The sequence below is a fragment of the Uloborus diversus genome, chromosome 9 (assembly GCF_026930045.1).
Source record: "Uloborus diversus isolate 005 chromosome 9, Udiv.v.3.1, whole genome shotgun sequence".
Taxonomy (NCBI): Eukaryota; Metazoa; Arthropoda; class Arachnida; order Araneae; family Uloboridae; genus Uloborus; species Uloborus diversus.
In genome coordinates, this window is record NC_072739.1 from 27059681 (window position 1) to 27074452 (window position 14772).

Here is a 14772-nt window from a genome sequence, read left to right on the forward strand (position 1 = left end):
ATTTTTCGTGTTAAGCGGTTTAAAAAATGAATTAAAACGTAATGTTTCACGCTTACAACAATGAATTTCAACAATGGAAAAGAGATAAAATTAAAATTTTTGAGCTTCACTAACTAAAAAACGCTTATAACTTTTTTCCTAGTGGATTTAGGTTATTGGACCTTGGGCGCCCTGACCCTTTCTTCGTTAGGAGCATTTTTTAAAGACCTTTCCAGCCATATCAAATTCGAAAAAATTGGACCATCCGTTCTCGTAGAGAGAGACATTTAAGACGAAAATGCGTTTTTTATTGATATCTCCTTTAATTAGCGTTTGATTTCAAGAATTTTTATTGATGACACTAAAACTGGGCAATAGCTACTGAACAAAAAAAGAATGAAGGAAATCGGTTCACAAACAGAGGAGGAATCGGTACCGAAAGAAAACGGCTTGCCTATTAATATATAAAGATAAAAAGCTGCTCATTTTGTACTAACCGCATCGTCATTCCAGTGCGATTGAAGCATAAGCTTAAAAATTGAGATCATAAAATTAAAAAGAATTGATAAAATTAATAAATTAATTAGATTATACGAAATTTAAAAAATATTCTAAAATTAGCTACTGATACTCCCTTCCCCCTTAACTCTCACATGTCCATGTCATTAGGAGAAGCATTATTAGTTTTGAATGAAAATGTTACCTTTGTGCGACAGCAGTTAATGTGAAAGCAAACATTGGACAAAGCAATGTGAAGCAGATACGCGTCTTCTTTGCAATGGACGCTTAAGGGCCATTCCGCGAAAAAGTCAACCCTTTGTCCCGCACGTGACGGTTCATATCCTCTCATATATTATAGCCGATGATCGAGTAACCCGCGTGTTTCAACAATGAAACTCGCGCCGCGGCATGATCATTTGATATGTTTTGGTAATGTTTAACATGCAGGGAAAGGCTTTATTGTGACAAGGCTGAACTCGATCCGGTCACTTAAGTTTTACTGGTAAGACCAGGGTAAATTCAGGGGAATGAAGAAACGAAAACAATTAACGCTAATTAAGGGTTCATCCACTGGAGTTATGGTTACAATTTCAAGTATCAAAATACCACCAAACAGGCAATGGCTTCGTTCAAATGCAGAATCAATTTTCACCCGTCATACCTTGACGGGCGACTTTCTACGGGCGACGGGGTATTTCATTAAAAAAGAATAATTTTAAAGGGTAATGACTAAATTTTCATACTCTTGTAATTTGTTAAGCAGAAAAAAATTTGTTAATTTATATTTTCAAGTATAATTTTTAATGATATATATGAGGCGTCACGTGCGGAACCAAATGATCGTTTATTGTGGAATGCCCCTAAACCTCTAGCAACTAAAAATATATTCTCATTGAAAAAGGAGTTCTTTGCAACCCAAAACTACGTGTGTGAAATGTTTTACAAAATAAAGATCCCCATTTAGGTTGGCTCTGTAACAAGACGTCTGACCTTGGTTGAGTTCATTTCTACTTGGGGAGAAAGAAGGTTGGCAAAGCAAACCGACTTTCTTCACACCATTATTGATACGTGGAATCGTTTATTCCTTCGGCCATCGGAGTCCAAGTTAGTGGAGTTAAACTAGATTTGTATTTTCTTGAACTTGTTGCTTATCACAACAATAGTTGCACAGCTCAATAATTTTAGGAAACGTATTAGCTATTGATTTAAACTCTGAATTTAATGCCATTTCTTGTCACTAAACTCGTAAAAAGTACTTGGTGGAATATAAATGATATAACCAATGGTGGCACATCATTAAATTTTCACAATTTAAATTTGTCGAATTTTGATTGTGAAATTTTATTGATGTGCTATTATTGGTTTTTTAAAGTAATGGCGTACACTTAAGTATATATCATTAATTTGAACTAACCAAAAACCCAAGCAGCAGACATAACATCCTAAATATTTTGTAGAAGTTGTACTGTTAGAAAACTAATCAGTTAAAAGTAATATTACGTAAAACCTTGATTTTCTCTAATACTGCGTGTGTGTGTGTTATATAGGTGTTCCAATATTGTCGCCGATGATTGATATTATTTTTCTGAACTACAGTTCAATATGAAGCTATCTCGATTTAAGTTTCAGATAGTTTTTGTGAACAAAATAATTTTCATTAAAACAAACAACAAGCTCAAAATTTTTTAATGAGAAGGAAGTAATTCTGTATCCTAACATTCACGATGCGAATCTGAAGAACGTAGAAAGCGAGGAGGATGAAGAAAATCGCAAGAATGCCCACACATCCAAGCTCATTTATCATAGTGCATTTCTGCGGCTTCGAAAAATGGAATTTTTTGCTCTTCAGCTCTGGAAAGGTTTCTTTTAAGATAAAGAATTCAAAACGATGGGACAGTTCTCGCTGCGCAGTTTGAAGCGTCTGAGTACAAAAATTTCTCCGAACATTTCTTTCTTCTTTTTAATAACCGGCAGTAGTGTCCCGCTAGAACACAACAACTGTTTTTTTTTTTTTTCACTAAACTAATTTTAAACAAAAGTTTCTACAAAGAGCTTCTTTTTTTTCTGTCATTCCACAAAATACATAAATGCAAACATATTAACTTTGTGAAAAGAAAATAAAACATGCATTACAAAACGTTATTAATAAAATCGTAAGTTTTTGAAAAATATGACAAACAAAATGAACTCTCTTTTACTTTTTTATAAGCCTTTTTGACTTGCTTTTAATTTGAATTTGAATTTTAGTTTTAGTTTTTTCCCCTCTTTCCCAATATTTTGCCTTTAGCCGCAAACGTAAACATTAAGAGAAAAATGTATTTCAGAGCAGAAATTTTTAAGTTATTCATTGAGCATTTGTAGAATATTATGGTTCATTTTGAAAGATTATTACACTTGGTGGAAAATTCAGTTAATCTAATTGGCATCACACAGGTTGAACGGTTTAGGAGAAATATTCAACAACACTCAAAATTAAATATTGCCGTCAAACGAAAAAAAGATTTCAGAATTCTGTGAAAGGGCTTCATTTTGATTAATACGCTGGTTTTCCTGTGCAAAACCACCTGATGTAGCAATGTTGTATTCCGTGAGTTAAAAGTTCACCCGGAAGCGTTTTTCGAACCTTTACATTTCTAGGAACAACGGCGCAGGTTTGACAGTTGTGATTGGTTGCATGAGTGATGATGCACTGAAAGAATTATTTATTAGTTTAAATGTTCTCATTTCTCTAGAGCTAATAAATGGAGTCTTCTAAATACTTTGTAGGCAAAATTGTTGCTAAACTCCATGCTATTTTAATTACAATCAATATTCAGCAAATAAATCGCTTGGAGGTCTGCAGTGTGTTAATAAAAGTAGTATTTTAAGAATAAGTCAGCACGAAACTGAAGTTCGAGGAAATTGAATCTGGAGAAAAAACGTTTCCCCCATCGTTAAAACAATAAATGCGAAAATCAGCGTTATTGAACCTCAAGGGGTGTATGCGTGTTTCAGAGTTAGAAGGATTCAATGCGGCAATATTTTGAGTCTCCTTACGCCAAGTGGTAACAAAGCTTCATTGAAATGAATATGAAAATTCAAGGACTAATCATGGGAAAAGGACCGTTTCGTTTCAGCTATTTTATATAATCATTGGGTTTCGGATGAGACCAAATAATCGCATCGTTTATTTGGTCTCAAAATTTGTTAACTGTTTCTGAAATGATTCCCGTAGTGCGTCTGTTGTGATTATACAAAACGAACCAAAACACATGAACCAAAATAAGTATTGATAAGTAAAGGCATATGAAGGAATACTAGCTGGTCGCCGATGGCGGCTAGCGTGTCATAAAACTAAAACAAAGCAAAAATACTTTTTCCAGAACTGTTGGCTTGAAACCTGTTTACACTGAGCTTTGAGCAGGAATTAAAATTGAGGAAGCAAGTCCAATCACTGGCTTAGCAAAAGTTGACCCATAGACCCCAAGTCACGTGACTCAACAAAGACGAATGGTTGACACGTTTTGCGTGAAACAAGCGAAAGAAACCAGATTTATTCCAATGCTTTGCTTTAAAATCTATCATGTGACTTGGGGTCTTTCCTTTACGAATGAAAGTCTTCACTCCCTCCATTTTATATCTTCTCATTGACACTGAGTAAGCACTCGTAGTAACAACATAAGTCAAGCAGAGGAATGTGGGGCAAAGTGAAATGGTGAAATATTTACTCCGCTTTTAGCACCACCTATCTGGTAATATTTTGACTATGTAGTAACACACGTAGTCTATTCTAGTTAAGAAAATTTACCTCTGAAAATTAACGAATATAATAATAAAAGCAATTTTCAAAAACTGATACGCATATTGCAATATTTTGTCGTAAGTAAAAAATTATTTTTGTTGCTACTAAATGATAAAATTCTGGTTATTAACGTTTTAAATATTAATTGAGATCTACTGATGATCGGTGCAGTATTTATTTTTTCAATATTAAGCCTATTTGTGTTTTAAATAATTTGTACAGTTATTTAAGTGCATGCGGGGCAAAGTGAAGTATATCATTTCATTTACTTATTCAATCCTTTATCAAATCACTTACGTATTTATTTATTTATTTATTACTAGCGGTACCCGCATGGCTTTGCCCGTAGTAGAAAATTAAAAGATCGTTTGGTTGGCCAGTATATTTACAAATAATGGATGATGAATTTCTCGCCAATATGCTATGTTCATCGCCTATCCTATGTTATAGTAATTTGTTCGCACCCGTTATGATTATTTACTCGACCACGTTAAGATAATTTGCTCGATAAAATTTCTTAAAATTGGAATAGAAAAAGAACAAAATCGAATTTTCGAAAAATCGATTCGAGGTGCTTAGCCTTATCCTACGAACTAATTTTGTGCTAAATTTCATTAAAATCGGTCTCACAGTCTGAGCACTTTGCGCATGACAGACATCCAGACACAGAGAGACAGAGATCCAGACTTTCAGCTTTTTATTATTAGTAAATATTTCATTTACATTCCTTCATTAAATAAATCTCTTATTTAAAAAAGTGAAAATTTTCCACCTTTTTGGGGGGTACAAAACACGGACAAAATAAAAAATAATGTTTCAGTGCAAGTGTTATAAAATATATTGTTCTTCCATTATGAAACGTAAATTTTGTAGCAAAATTCCAAGTTGTTCTTGTTGGAAAAAAATAAGTGATCTTAGCCATTTTTCTTTTTTTTCACTTTTGCCTCACATTTCCCTACATTACCGACAAATAAAATAGAACATAAGTGTAAGAATACGCATAAATATAGAATTATAATCTAGACTTAGCCAAATTATGGAACTCATTTTAACTAAAATCATGTATGGTTCTTTCAACTGTATTTTAAGTAAATTTATTTGCCGTTATTTGAATTTTTAACGCGATTTCAACTGAATCGATTTGAGATATTGGTATTGATATACTTTTGGATCGATAAAAGTTGTGACACAACTGAGTTGATTTGGGTTGTTGGGGTTGCTATAAATATTTTTAAATGAAAGAAACCTAATGACATCTTCAATATTATTGCATTTATCATTATTTCGTTTTGCTTCTATTGTATGCCATTTCTATAACAACTTTTTTTGTATGTGTGAGCATTGAGTCCAATAATTTGCCCTGCACTATACTTATACAGGGTGATCGGTAAATGTATAGCCAAATTTTGAAGGAAGTTCGCGTGGACAACAACAAGGGAGAATGATGTGAGAACATTTGGTCGCAAATGCAACATTGACGCGCTACATGCACGCAAAGTCAGAAAATGAGGGATGCGCGACAGGTTAAAAGTCATGATAAATTATTACTCGAAAACGGCGTTACACTACATTTTATTTTGTAAGGAAAGTTTAAAGCAGATGAAATTTGCTGGCTACGGTTGCAATACATGCGTTACAATAACTACGCACCGACCGTCACAATACGAGCCATTCTGACAAGCTTGTATCGTACTCTGCGATCTGCGTTATCAGTGCGATCGCGTGGGTTTCAGTTGCAGCCTGAAAATTTCATAAACCGTTTTTAAGCTTCGTAAAAATGTAAAATATACTGTAACATCGTTTTTGTGTAATTATTATAATTATTTTTGACCTGTTGCGCATCTGTCAGTTTCTGGCTTTACGTGCATGTAGTGCGTCAGTGTTGCGTTTGCGACCAAATGTTCCAAAACGATATTTGCCTGTTATCGTTACTCTCAGCCCCTTCATGATTTGGCCACATTTTTTAATCACCCTGTGAAAAGGGTACAGGGTGTTCCAAATTTAAAGATCCATTTTTATGACAACACCAACACATTGACTCCTGTCATAAGTATTTGAAGACACACTCTCCTCAAAATAAAAGAATAGTCATTGTTTCCTGGAAACCGGGTGGTAGAACATATGATGACGTACGTCCAAAGTACCATCAAAAATACGGAAAACAGCCACCGATCTACCAGATCTAACCTCTTTTAACTTCTTCATTTGAGGTCACATGAAATTCCTTGTGTTCAGCGTTACAGTCACAAGTCTGCATCAGCTGTGCGCAAGAACTGTGGAAGCATTCAGTACTGTGGCATACGAATATTGACGTCAGGGTGAACGCTGTGTCACTCACTCTCAAGCGCCCAACTGCGGATGCTACCATTGAACGCTTCTTACTCTGTAGCAGCAACAAGCACAGTTATAGCAGCAACAAGCCTTACAATGACAGCAACAAGCTGCAACTGGAATCTCGCTGCTTACGCCAGAAACCGGGCTTCTCTGCGCCCCTTCTGATTCAAGTATCGCTCGCTCACTTCATCACTTAGGGATAAGGAGAATATGGCGTGAGAGAGCACATGTCCCAACTTTGACCTCCGAGCCTTGAGGTCCTTTTGGTTTAGACGTAAAGAACCGGGTTACTATCACAAAGGTCCGTGGGTCAAACCCCGCCACGGACACATCACTCGCTCTGTCGTCCACTTCCGTACGCCACAAGTAGCAGCATCGCAGCTAGTCATCTAAACAAAAGCATGTGTTGTGTTCCACGGCGGAACGTTAGTTTGGGCGTCACGTGTTGAACTTCATTAAATACCTATGCATATAACAGGGGTGCCCACTTAGGGGGGAGGGGTCATGGCGCAGACTGTGCCATTGAAACTTTTAGGGGTGGTTTTTTTAGGGGTATCTTTTCCGATTTGGGGGCGTAATTTAGGGGGGGTGTGGGCCCTTGCCCTTACGGGAGCACCCCTGTGCATATAATGTGCCTTGTTCTATGGACGTGCTCGTTTTCTTCAATACACATGCTGTTCATGAAAATGGATCGTAATTTTTAGTACACCCTGTATTTTTGGCGAAGAAGAGAGCTAACGCAGTATCTTTCTCTGCAGCACGAACAGCACTGCGCTAGCGAGCAAGAAACTATCGACTCGGATGGCCAAGTGGTGAGCGACCGTGTGTACTTCATCAAGTTGGATGCCGATAATGCCAGCGGCACTGTCGCCTTGGTGCACGCCGTCGCCAACGCGGAGGAGGAGCTACAGCCGGGTGAGTAGTTCCATAATAAAGGCTGTTTATAAATGATGTAACACTTTTTTTCAACGTTTTTGAACCCTTTTCCTTTTTGTCATAATCACACTTCACCTTACCCCATCCGCTCCCCTTGTGTTATGTCAGGCTATACATATTACGTCATCATATTGTTATTAAAAATGTTTTTATTTCGATCACAATGTGTGTTGTCACACTTTGTGCTTCTTCCTTCCACCCCCTTGCTGAAAGCTAGCACTATTTCAGGACCTTCCCCCCCCTCCTCCATTCTTGATTCAGAGTGTGATATCAATTGTAGACGATTTCTGAAGTTAACTTTTGAAATAGTAATGGATAATTTATTTTGTTTTGCAGAAATTATAGCGGCGTAACACTACCGTGGGCAGGTAAACCGCAATATCTTTTTTTCAGATATTTGAAGAACGGCATTTTGGATTCAATAAACAATAAGGAGATGTTGGAATTTGACTTTTTTTCCAGCGGAAACCAAATAAATAAGCTTGTACAATAAAGCTAACTTACAAAAGATGATGAAATGCAAAAAAAATGAAAAATTGCAGTTACTGCCCTTTGACTGCCCACAGCAGAATAATGGGTAGCTAGATCATTGCAATGCATTTGATAAGGATCAGAAGGGGGTGGGGGTTCCCATTTACTATTCTCAAATTTCGGAAGTTGTCCCCAAACAATTTGATGGATGAAGAGTGGACTTTGGCACGCCAACTAAATTATAAGAAAAAGGTCCTAAAATTTAAGGCTTGTTAGGTAACTTCAACTTCTGTAGTTTGACCTCAGTCTCTGATTTGTTTGGTAGTTTGGTAAAAATAGCATTACGTTATATAAAAGCGTTTACATTGATCAAAAGACGGAACACAAGCACCACTAATGAACCAGCTTTCCCTGTGTTGGGGAGAATGGATCGTAGCTGGAACAATTTCCATAGAGGAAAACTACCCGTTTTTGGCTGACTTTTCCAATGTCTTTGTAAACGCGCCCTTAGAGCCCGTTTATATTGAACAAAAAGCCAGCTAGCTCATTGCAATTACTTTGAAACCTTGATAAGAAAAATCCATAAAAAAGGGGAAAACAAAGAGGTCTTTGCCGACATTTTGAACCTTTTCCTCACCACTTGCATATTGGTCGACAGCAGGTTGTAATAAAAACGCGTGCTTTTGGAAATCTCTACTCCCGGTAACAAGCCGAGTCATTGCACTTCCTTTGTAAACGTGCGCTTATCCAACGAACGTGGTATTAAATCTATACTTGTGGTACCATAACGAAAACGACAAGAACGTGATATGTGGCTGTCCTGAAATGATGTCACCTGTGAAGGGGGCAGGCATGAAATTGGGACAGTTTTTGACTAGGAGGAGGGCGGGAGTAACAAGCAGTGAGACTTCACCCTTTCTTTAGATGCAAGTCCAGGTGTTTATGTTGAAAATAGTCCGTACTAGTGGATTGTTTTGCAATCATTGTTTAAAGTAAATGCAGCATCTTCAAGAGTTAAAAGACTTTGCTTTTTTTCCCCCTGGTCTTTATGAGAGAAAAAAAAGTCTTTCACTATTCTTAAGCTCTTCAATGCAATATTGAAAGAAGGAACGGGCTATATTTCTGGTTCTTCTTGTTCATCTTCATTGGTGGACAAAAAGTGAGGACGGCTGCGGATGGAGCAGTAACATTTTTGTTTCCATAATACATTAATTTTCCACGACGAGGATTATCTTTAAAAAAGCAAATGAAACATTTTGCTAATTTCATAACATTTGTTTTGTTTTCTTTACTTCCCGGGGAAAACGTAAAATGCCGGAAATTCATGCATGACAAACTTACGATCCCGGTGAAATTTATATTATTAGTCTACAGAAAAACCGGGACCTGATGAGAAGAACGTGAAATGCGGGGGAAACTTTGATTCAAGGGACGTCAAATCGGAGTTTCACTGAAAATGTAACAAAAAAAAAAAAAAAAAAATTACATCCAAGAAATCACACATCACACAGTGTTATTTCTTAGGAAAAAGATATTTGTTTATTACACGTTTTGAAATGAATTATAAAGAGCTGTTACGTAAAATTGATAAAATGTCTGTTTTTTCCGCGAAATGCCGCTTAACATATTTAATTCATAAAAAATTAAAAGCAACTAGTAACACGAATTCGTGAAAGTGCGTTCACACCCAAATAAATGTACATTATTTCTAAAAGTGTGGAAAAATTATTTTTGTTTTTAAGTATATGAAACTAAATCGAGACATTGATCTCTAGGGATGTCAACTCTCGGGTGAAAAAAGGAATAAATTGCAGAGTTTCAAATTAATTCTACTTTGCTATGTTTAAAAGAAACACGCTAATTGTATAATAATTGTGAAAATAATTGCCGTTAAAGTACCATGAAAAGTGTTTCGCCATTTTTGTCATGAGGTCTCTAATCGATGGACCTTGGTTCTGTCAGCGTAATACATCTAGGAATTTCCGGCGAAAAGGAACGCTTATTTTTAGTTCTTTTCGAAAATTAATCGATAGAATTTGTTTCGATATCGTTGTTTTAAGGGTCAAAGGTTTTACTTGGTCTGAAATTTAGAATAAAGGGTCAATTTAAGCAAATTAACCTGTCTTTATATTTGAAATATACTATAGAATTACTTGTAACAACCACCAGAAAAAAAATCTATTAAAAAAATAATAATAATTCTGCGACTTACTGTTTAACTGTTAACCTCAAAAGGTGAAATAAGAACCTACGTTTGTGGGTAAAAAATCAACGTAAGTTCAAAAATGGCAAATAACAATTCGTACATGCGTTTCGAAGTTCATCGAATGCTTTTTTTTATTTCAAAAAGACTTGAACTAAGGTCATTCAAGTAAACATTTACTGAAGTTACTTTTCATTCACCAGTTCGCATCTTTATGCGTGGACAAAAAAGCTCCGTGTTTGCGCCGAAACACGTGCATGCAATTGTTATCCCTATTTGTGCGTTCACCACTAATTTTTTTTTCTTCTTTTTTAATTCAATATGTGAAAGCAAAAGCAAAGAATTGAAAATAATCCTTCTTTTAAGCGCGTCCCGTATTCAAGGGAAAACATATCGAAATGTGCCCCTACCCGCTTAAAAACTGAAACATTTTCCTTCTTTGACCGTATAAAAGAACTGAAATTAACCACATTCTCCTTCCCCTCCCCGCAAAATTTAGCCATATAACCCTTTCCTTCTAGCAGAATCAATTTTCTTCAAAATTGGCGGGGAATTTTAAATGTTTCGCGAAATTTTCGCAGGAACACTCACAATATATTTTTCGGGGGCCACTTTTGGCATAAGGTGACTTAACTCACATCACAGAGTCTGAGACACAAAAGAAATGTATATGTGAATCTTCCAGAGTACTGAAAATAGAAAACGCAAGAAAAGTAGTCAGTTTTAGAAAAATTCCCTAAATTTTAAATTAAACTTCTCCGCTTCTATTAAAGTTACAGCAGAAATAAAAACATCTTTTGAAAGGCTATTTTGTTTTCGTTAACTTAGTAGCTGAAGATCCTGTTCCAGAGTAAATAATTTGTGGACGATTTTTAAGAAAAACTGAAAAAGTGCCCCTTAAATCCTAGAAGACGCCATAAGCTCCATCACCATCACAAACCCATCATTTCGAAATGTTCTAGTGGTTGGACAAAGGGTAAGGGAAACTAGGGATCTTTGACCCATAGGGAAACTTGACCCATGAGGATTTTTTTCCATGAAAAGGATAATTCGCACATAATTCGAAATAAGCACAAATCACAAAAAATAATGCAGATATTTGTTTTGTGGTTAACAAAGAACCTCTATGTCAATGAACAAATAAAGACCTCTTCGATTGTACCATTTGTTTTCTGCCACCGGTCGAACTTCTTCATATACGTTTTAGATCAGACGCGTGGACGAAATCGCACCCGATTCGCTCATCTGATATCAAATTCATCACTTGAACGATTCATAATCAGTATCAAAGTCAATCCAGTGTCATGCGAGAATCGGACAAAAAGTCTCAATTGGGTCTGATCCACACTTTTGCACACAGTAAGTTTTTGCACAGTTCGAACTACTCAGCTTTATGCTTTGATAAAGGCGCCATTCCACAGAAAAGTTGCCATTTTGCCCAACGCGTGACAGCTGATATAGTTTGCTGAAAAATTATAATTTAAAAATTTAGAAGCAAAAACTTTTGCTTAAGAGATCATTCATACGTTTGTGATTTCTTAAGCAAAAAACTCTGTTCATAACCTTTTCGAATTATTATTTTTTATCGAATTACATTAGCTGTTACACATTGGACAAAATATATGGTTTTATGTATCGTCGCCTTAGAGCAATTGTAAAATATCTTAGTGTTATTTCTGGGTTTAGATATCTTATTGTTGCTCTGAGGCGACGATAGACAATGTCCATTTTCTTTGGAATGCCTCAAAAGGGTTGATCCCTAAGCACGTATCTGCAATTTTTGCGCAATTTATGTTTTGGTTACATTGATTTTCCCATTAAAGTTACTAAATGATTTTATCTATTCTTTCCCTGGATCAAGCCCCGTGAAGATAAAAACTTTTCCATCAATTTAAGTTCAACTACATGGGAAAGAAACATTGCTAAATTAATTTATGTAGTACCAGAAGAAATTAAGCGAGTGTTCCATCTTTATATAATAACATCTAAAATCAAAGTATTGACCAACTCTGAGGTGAAATGATAAATGATCGATTAATCTTTAATATCGAACGAGCCGCGTCCTTGCGTAAATTGTCATTTTTCGGGAGTAATCGCCGTGGATTCTATATTGAGCTGATGGAATGTGTAGCGTAGTGAAATAATGGTCTTTAACCCACTCCATAAGGTGAATGTGGGTCACAGTTTTTTTTTTTTTTTTTTTTTCTCGTGAGCATTATTAACACATTTTACGGTCAAACATTGAGTTTTTTTTTTTTTTTTTTCACAGGAAAATTCCTCTGTTGCGATGAAAATGGAGACTAAATTTTGAGAACCATCTCAATTTAGACGATTGCATTGTGGTTACGATGAAAATGATGCGTTAATAGCAGAACTAGATGGCGACCATAATGATGTGATGAAAATTAGTGGACAAGCTTAGGAAGTTTTAAGTGGTTTATGCCGAGAATGCTGAAAGATGGAAATTTTTAATAAAAAAGAAACAAGTGTGACACGTTTATTTTTTGCAGAAATTAAGTGCAGGGGGAAACCAAGTCACGACCATAGAGTTAATATAAACACTAGAGTGCGTGCTCCTTTATCCTCAAAGTATGAACGGGCTACCAACGTGAGGAAAAAGCAGTGGTCAAAAAAGAGGCGACCTCCATTGTTGGCGTTTTTTTCGTCACACCATGAAGAAGTTAAATTACGTGTTTAACTAAGTTTGTGTACTTGGCTGAAATTTAGATCGATCGACGATAATGATCAAAACCGCGTTCGTTCGGACAGCCTAAAATGATCATTGTGCGCGATCTAGTTCTATTGTTACTTCATACTTGTGATGTGCAAACATTGTTCGCATGGGCATTGGCACTCTCCTCCGCGATTTTTCAACTTGCTCTTCTCCAGGGCCAACGGTGTCCTGCCCACGCCCCACAAGAGGATTCATAGCTCTGACTGCTTAACTGAAGGTTTTAGGTGCTCTTTGAGTCGACCGCCCTGTCTCCTACGATATTCGAATTCTGTTTTAGATATTAGAGACATTTTGGTGAATTTATCCCTTTTGTTCTGCCGTGAGAAAGTAAAGCGCAGTAGGTAACTCTCTTTCTCTCGCTTTTTCGTGTTGTTAGTATAGAATTCAAAACGAATTTCTTCAAGTAACTCAACAATTAATTCTGCTGGTCCTGACCTTTACCTTCCCAGAGCAGTAGGGTCTGGTGGGGGAAAGTGGTCAATGGGGTAAAGTGGTCATACTGGTCATACGTCAAATAAATGGTTATAGCTTGGAAATAAATGTTCGAATGAATGTGAAAATTATATTTTAGAGTAGGGCAGTTAGAAACTACATTTTGAATACAAAATTTCACAACTGGCAAAATTTTATTTGGCAGAAAATATATTCTGCGTGAATATGAAAATTTTTTAAATCTAAACACCTTTTTTAACTTCCTTGGGAAATTTTGTTTGTTAGAATTATGACCAGATTGACTGCACAGGAAGCTTCTTACAAGTCTCAAGAACTCTTACTCATTAGCAGTTAGCTGAATCTATATTAGATAATGTTTTAGCACAATTTAAGTAAGATGGGGTAAAGTGGTCATAATATTAGGCTTAACGAATATTGTTCTTCTAATGTCACTTAATCTTTAAGTAGAAGGCAGATACAAATTAAATATTAATTTTACTTAATATGTATTGTTTTTAGAGTAAAGGGGTTGAATATACGAGTATATGCGTATATATACGCATATATACCCGTGCAGCCACGTACATATACGTATTCGCATAAATGCACCAATAAATACTTATATGGGTAGTCTGCAAGTATTTTTTATCCATACAGCTATACATTCTACTATACACGTATATGCTCGCTTATACTCGTATATATACGAACACTTATATACTCAGGTAGACATTTATATACAAGCATAAGAAATACAAGTATACATTGTGAGTTTAAACTCTTGAGCAAATTATTAAAAGGTGTTAGAGGGGAGGATAAGAAGTAAGAATCATAAGGAACATATGGTCACAAACACAATGTTGACGCGTTACATGCACACAAAGCCAGAAACTGATGGATGCAAAAAAGGTCACAAATTTATTACACAAAGACAATTTTATACAACATTTTAGGTGTTTAGAAAGTTTTAAAGCGATTGATGAAATTTGTGGCCTGCAGCTGTAATACATGCGTCGCATTCACAGATCACTCATTGCAATAACGAGACTTTTGGAAAACTTTCATCAGCCGCTGCGCCTTTGTTGCGATGCGTGTATTAGAGCTACTACAGGCCGTAACTTTTAACAACTGTTCTAAATATTTCTTAAAAACTAAAATATTAGGTAAAATCATCTTTGTGCATTAAATTTGTGCCCTGTTTTGCATCCATCAGTTTCTGGCTTTGTGTGCATGTAGCGCGTCAGTGGTTATAACTTCCTTATGATTCTTTGCTTCCTATCCTCCCCTCTCACGGCCCTTTGATTTTTGCCCAAGAGCTTAGATTCACTCTGTAGGCCGACATGTATATAAGCGTATATTCTCGTGTATACATACATGTACTGGTGTATACACGTAAATGTA

At 36.0% G+C, this 14772-nt stretch overlaps 1 protein-coding gene across 2 annotated transcripts in view; it reads left to right on the forward strand.

Annotated features, from left to right (window-relative positions):
• Window positions 1–14772, forward strand: part of LOC129229605 (ubiquitin carboxyl-terminal hydrolase isozyme L3-like) — a 100924-nt gene that overhangs the window by 66970 nt on the left and 19182 nt on the right. For both annotated transcript variants that reach the window (XM_054863945.1, XM_054863946.1), the window contains one exon: window positions 7354–7510. In XM_054863945.1, coding sequence (XP_054719920.1) covers window positions 7354–7510 — 157 coding nt within the window. The remainder of the gene's footprint in view (window positions 1–7353; window positions 7511–14772) is intronic.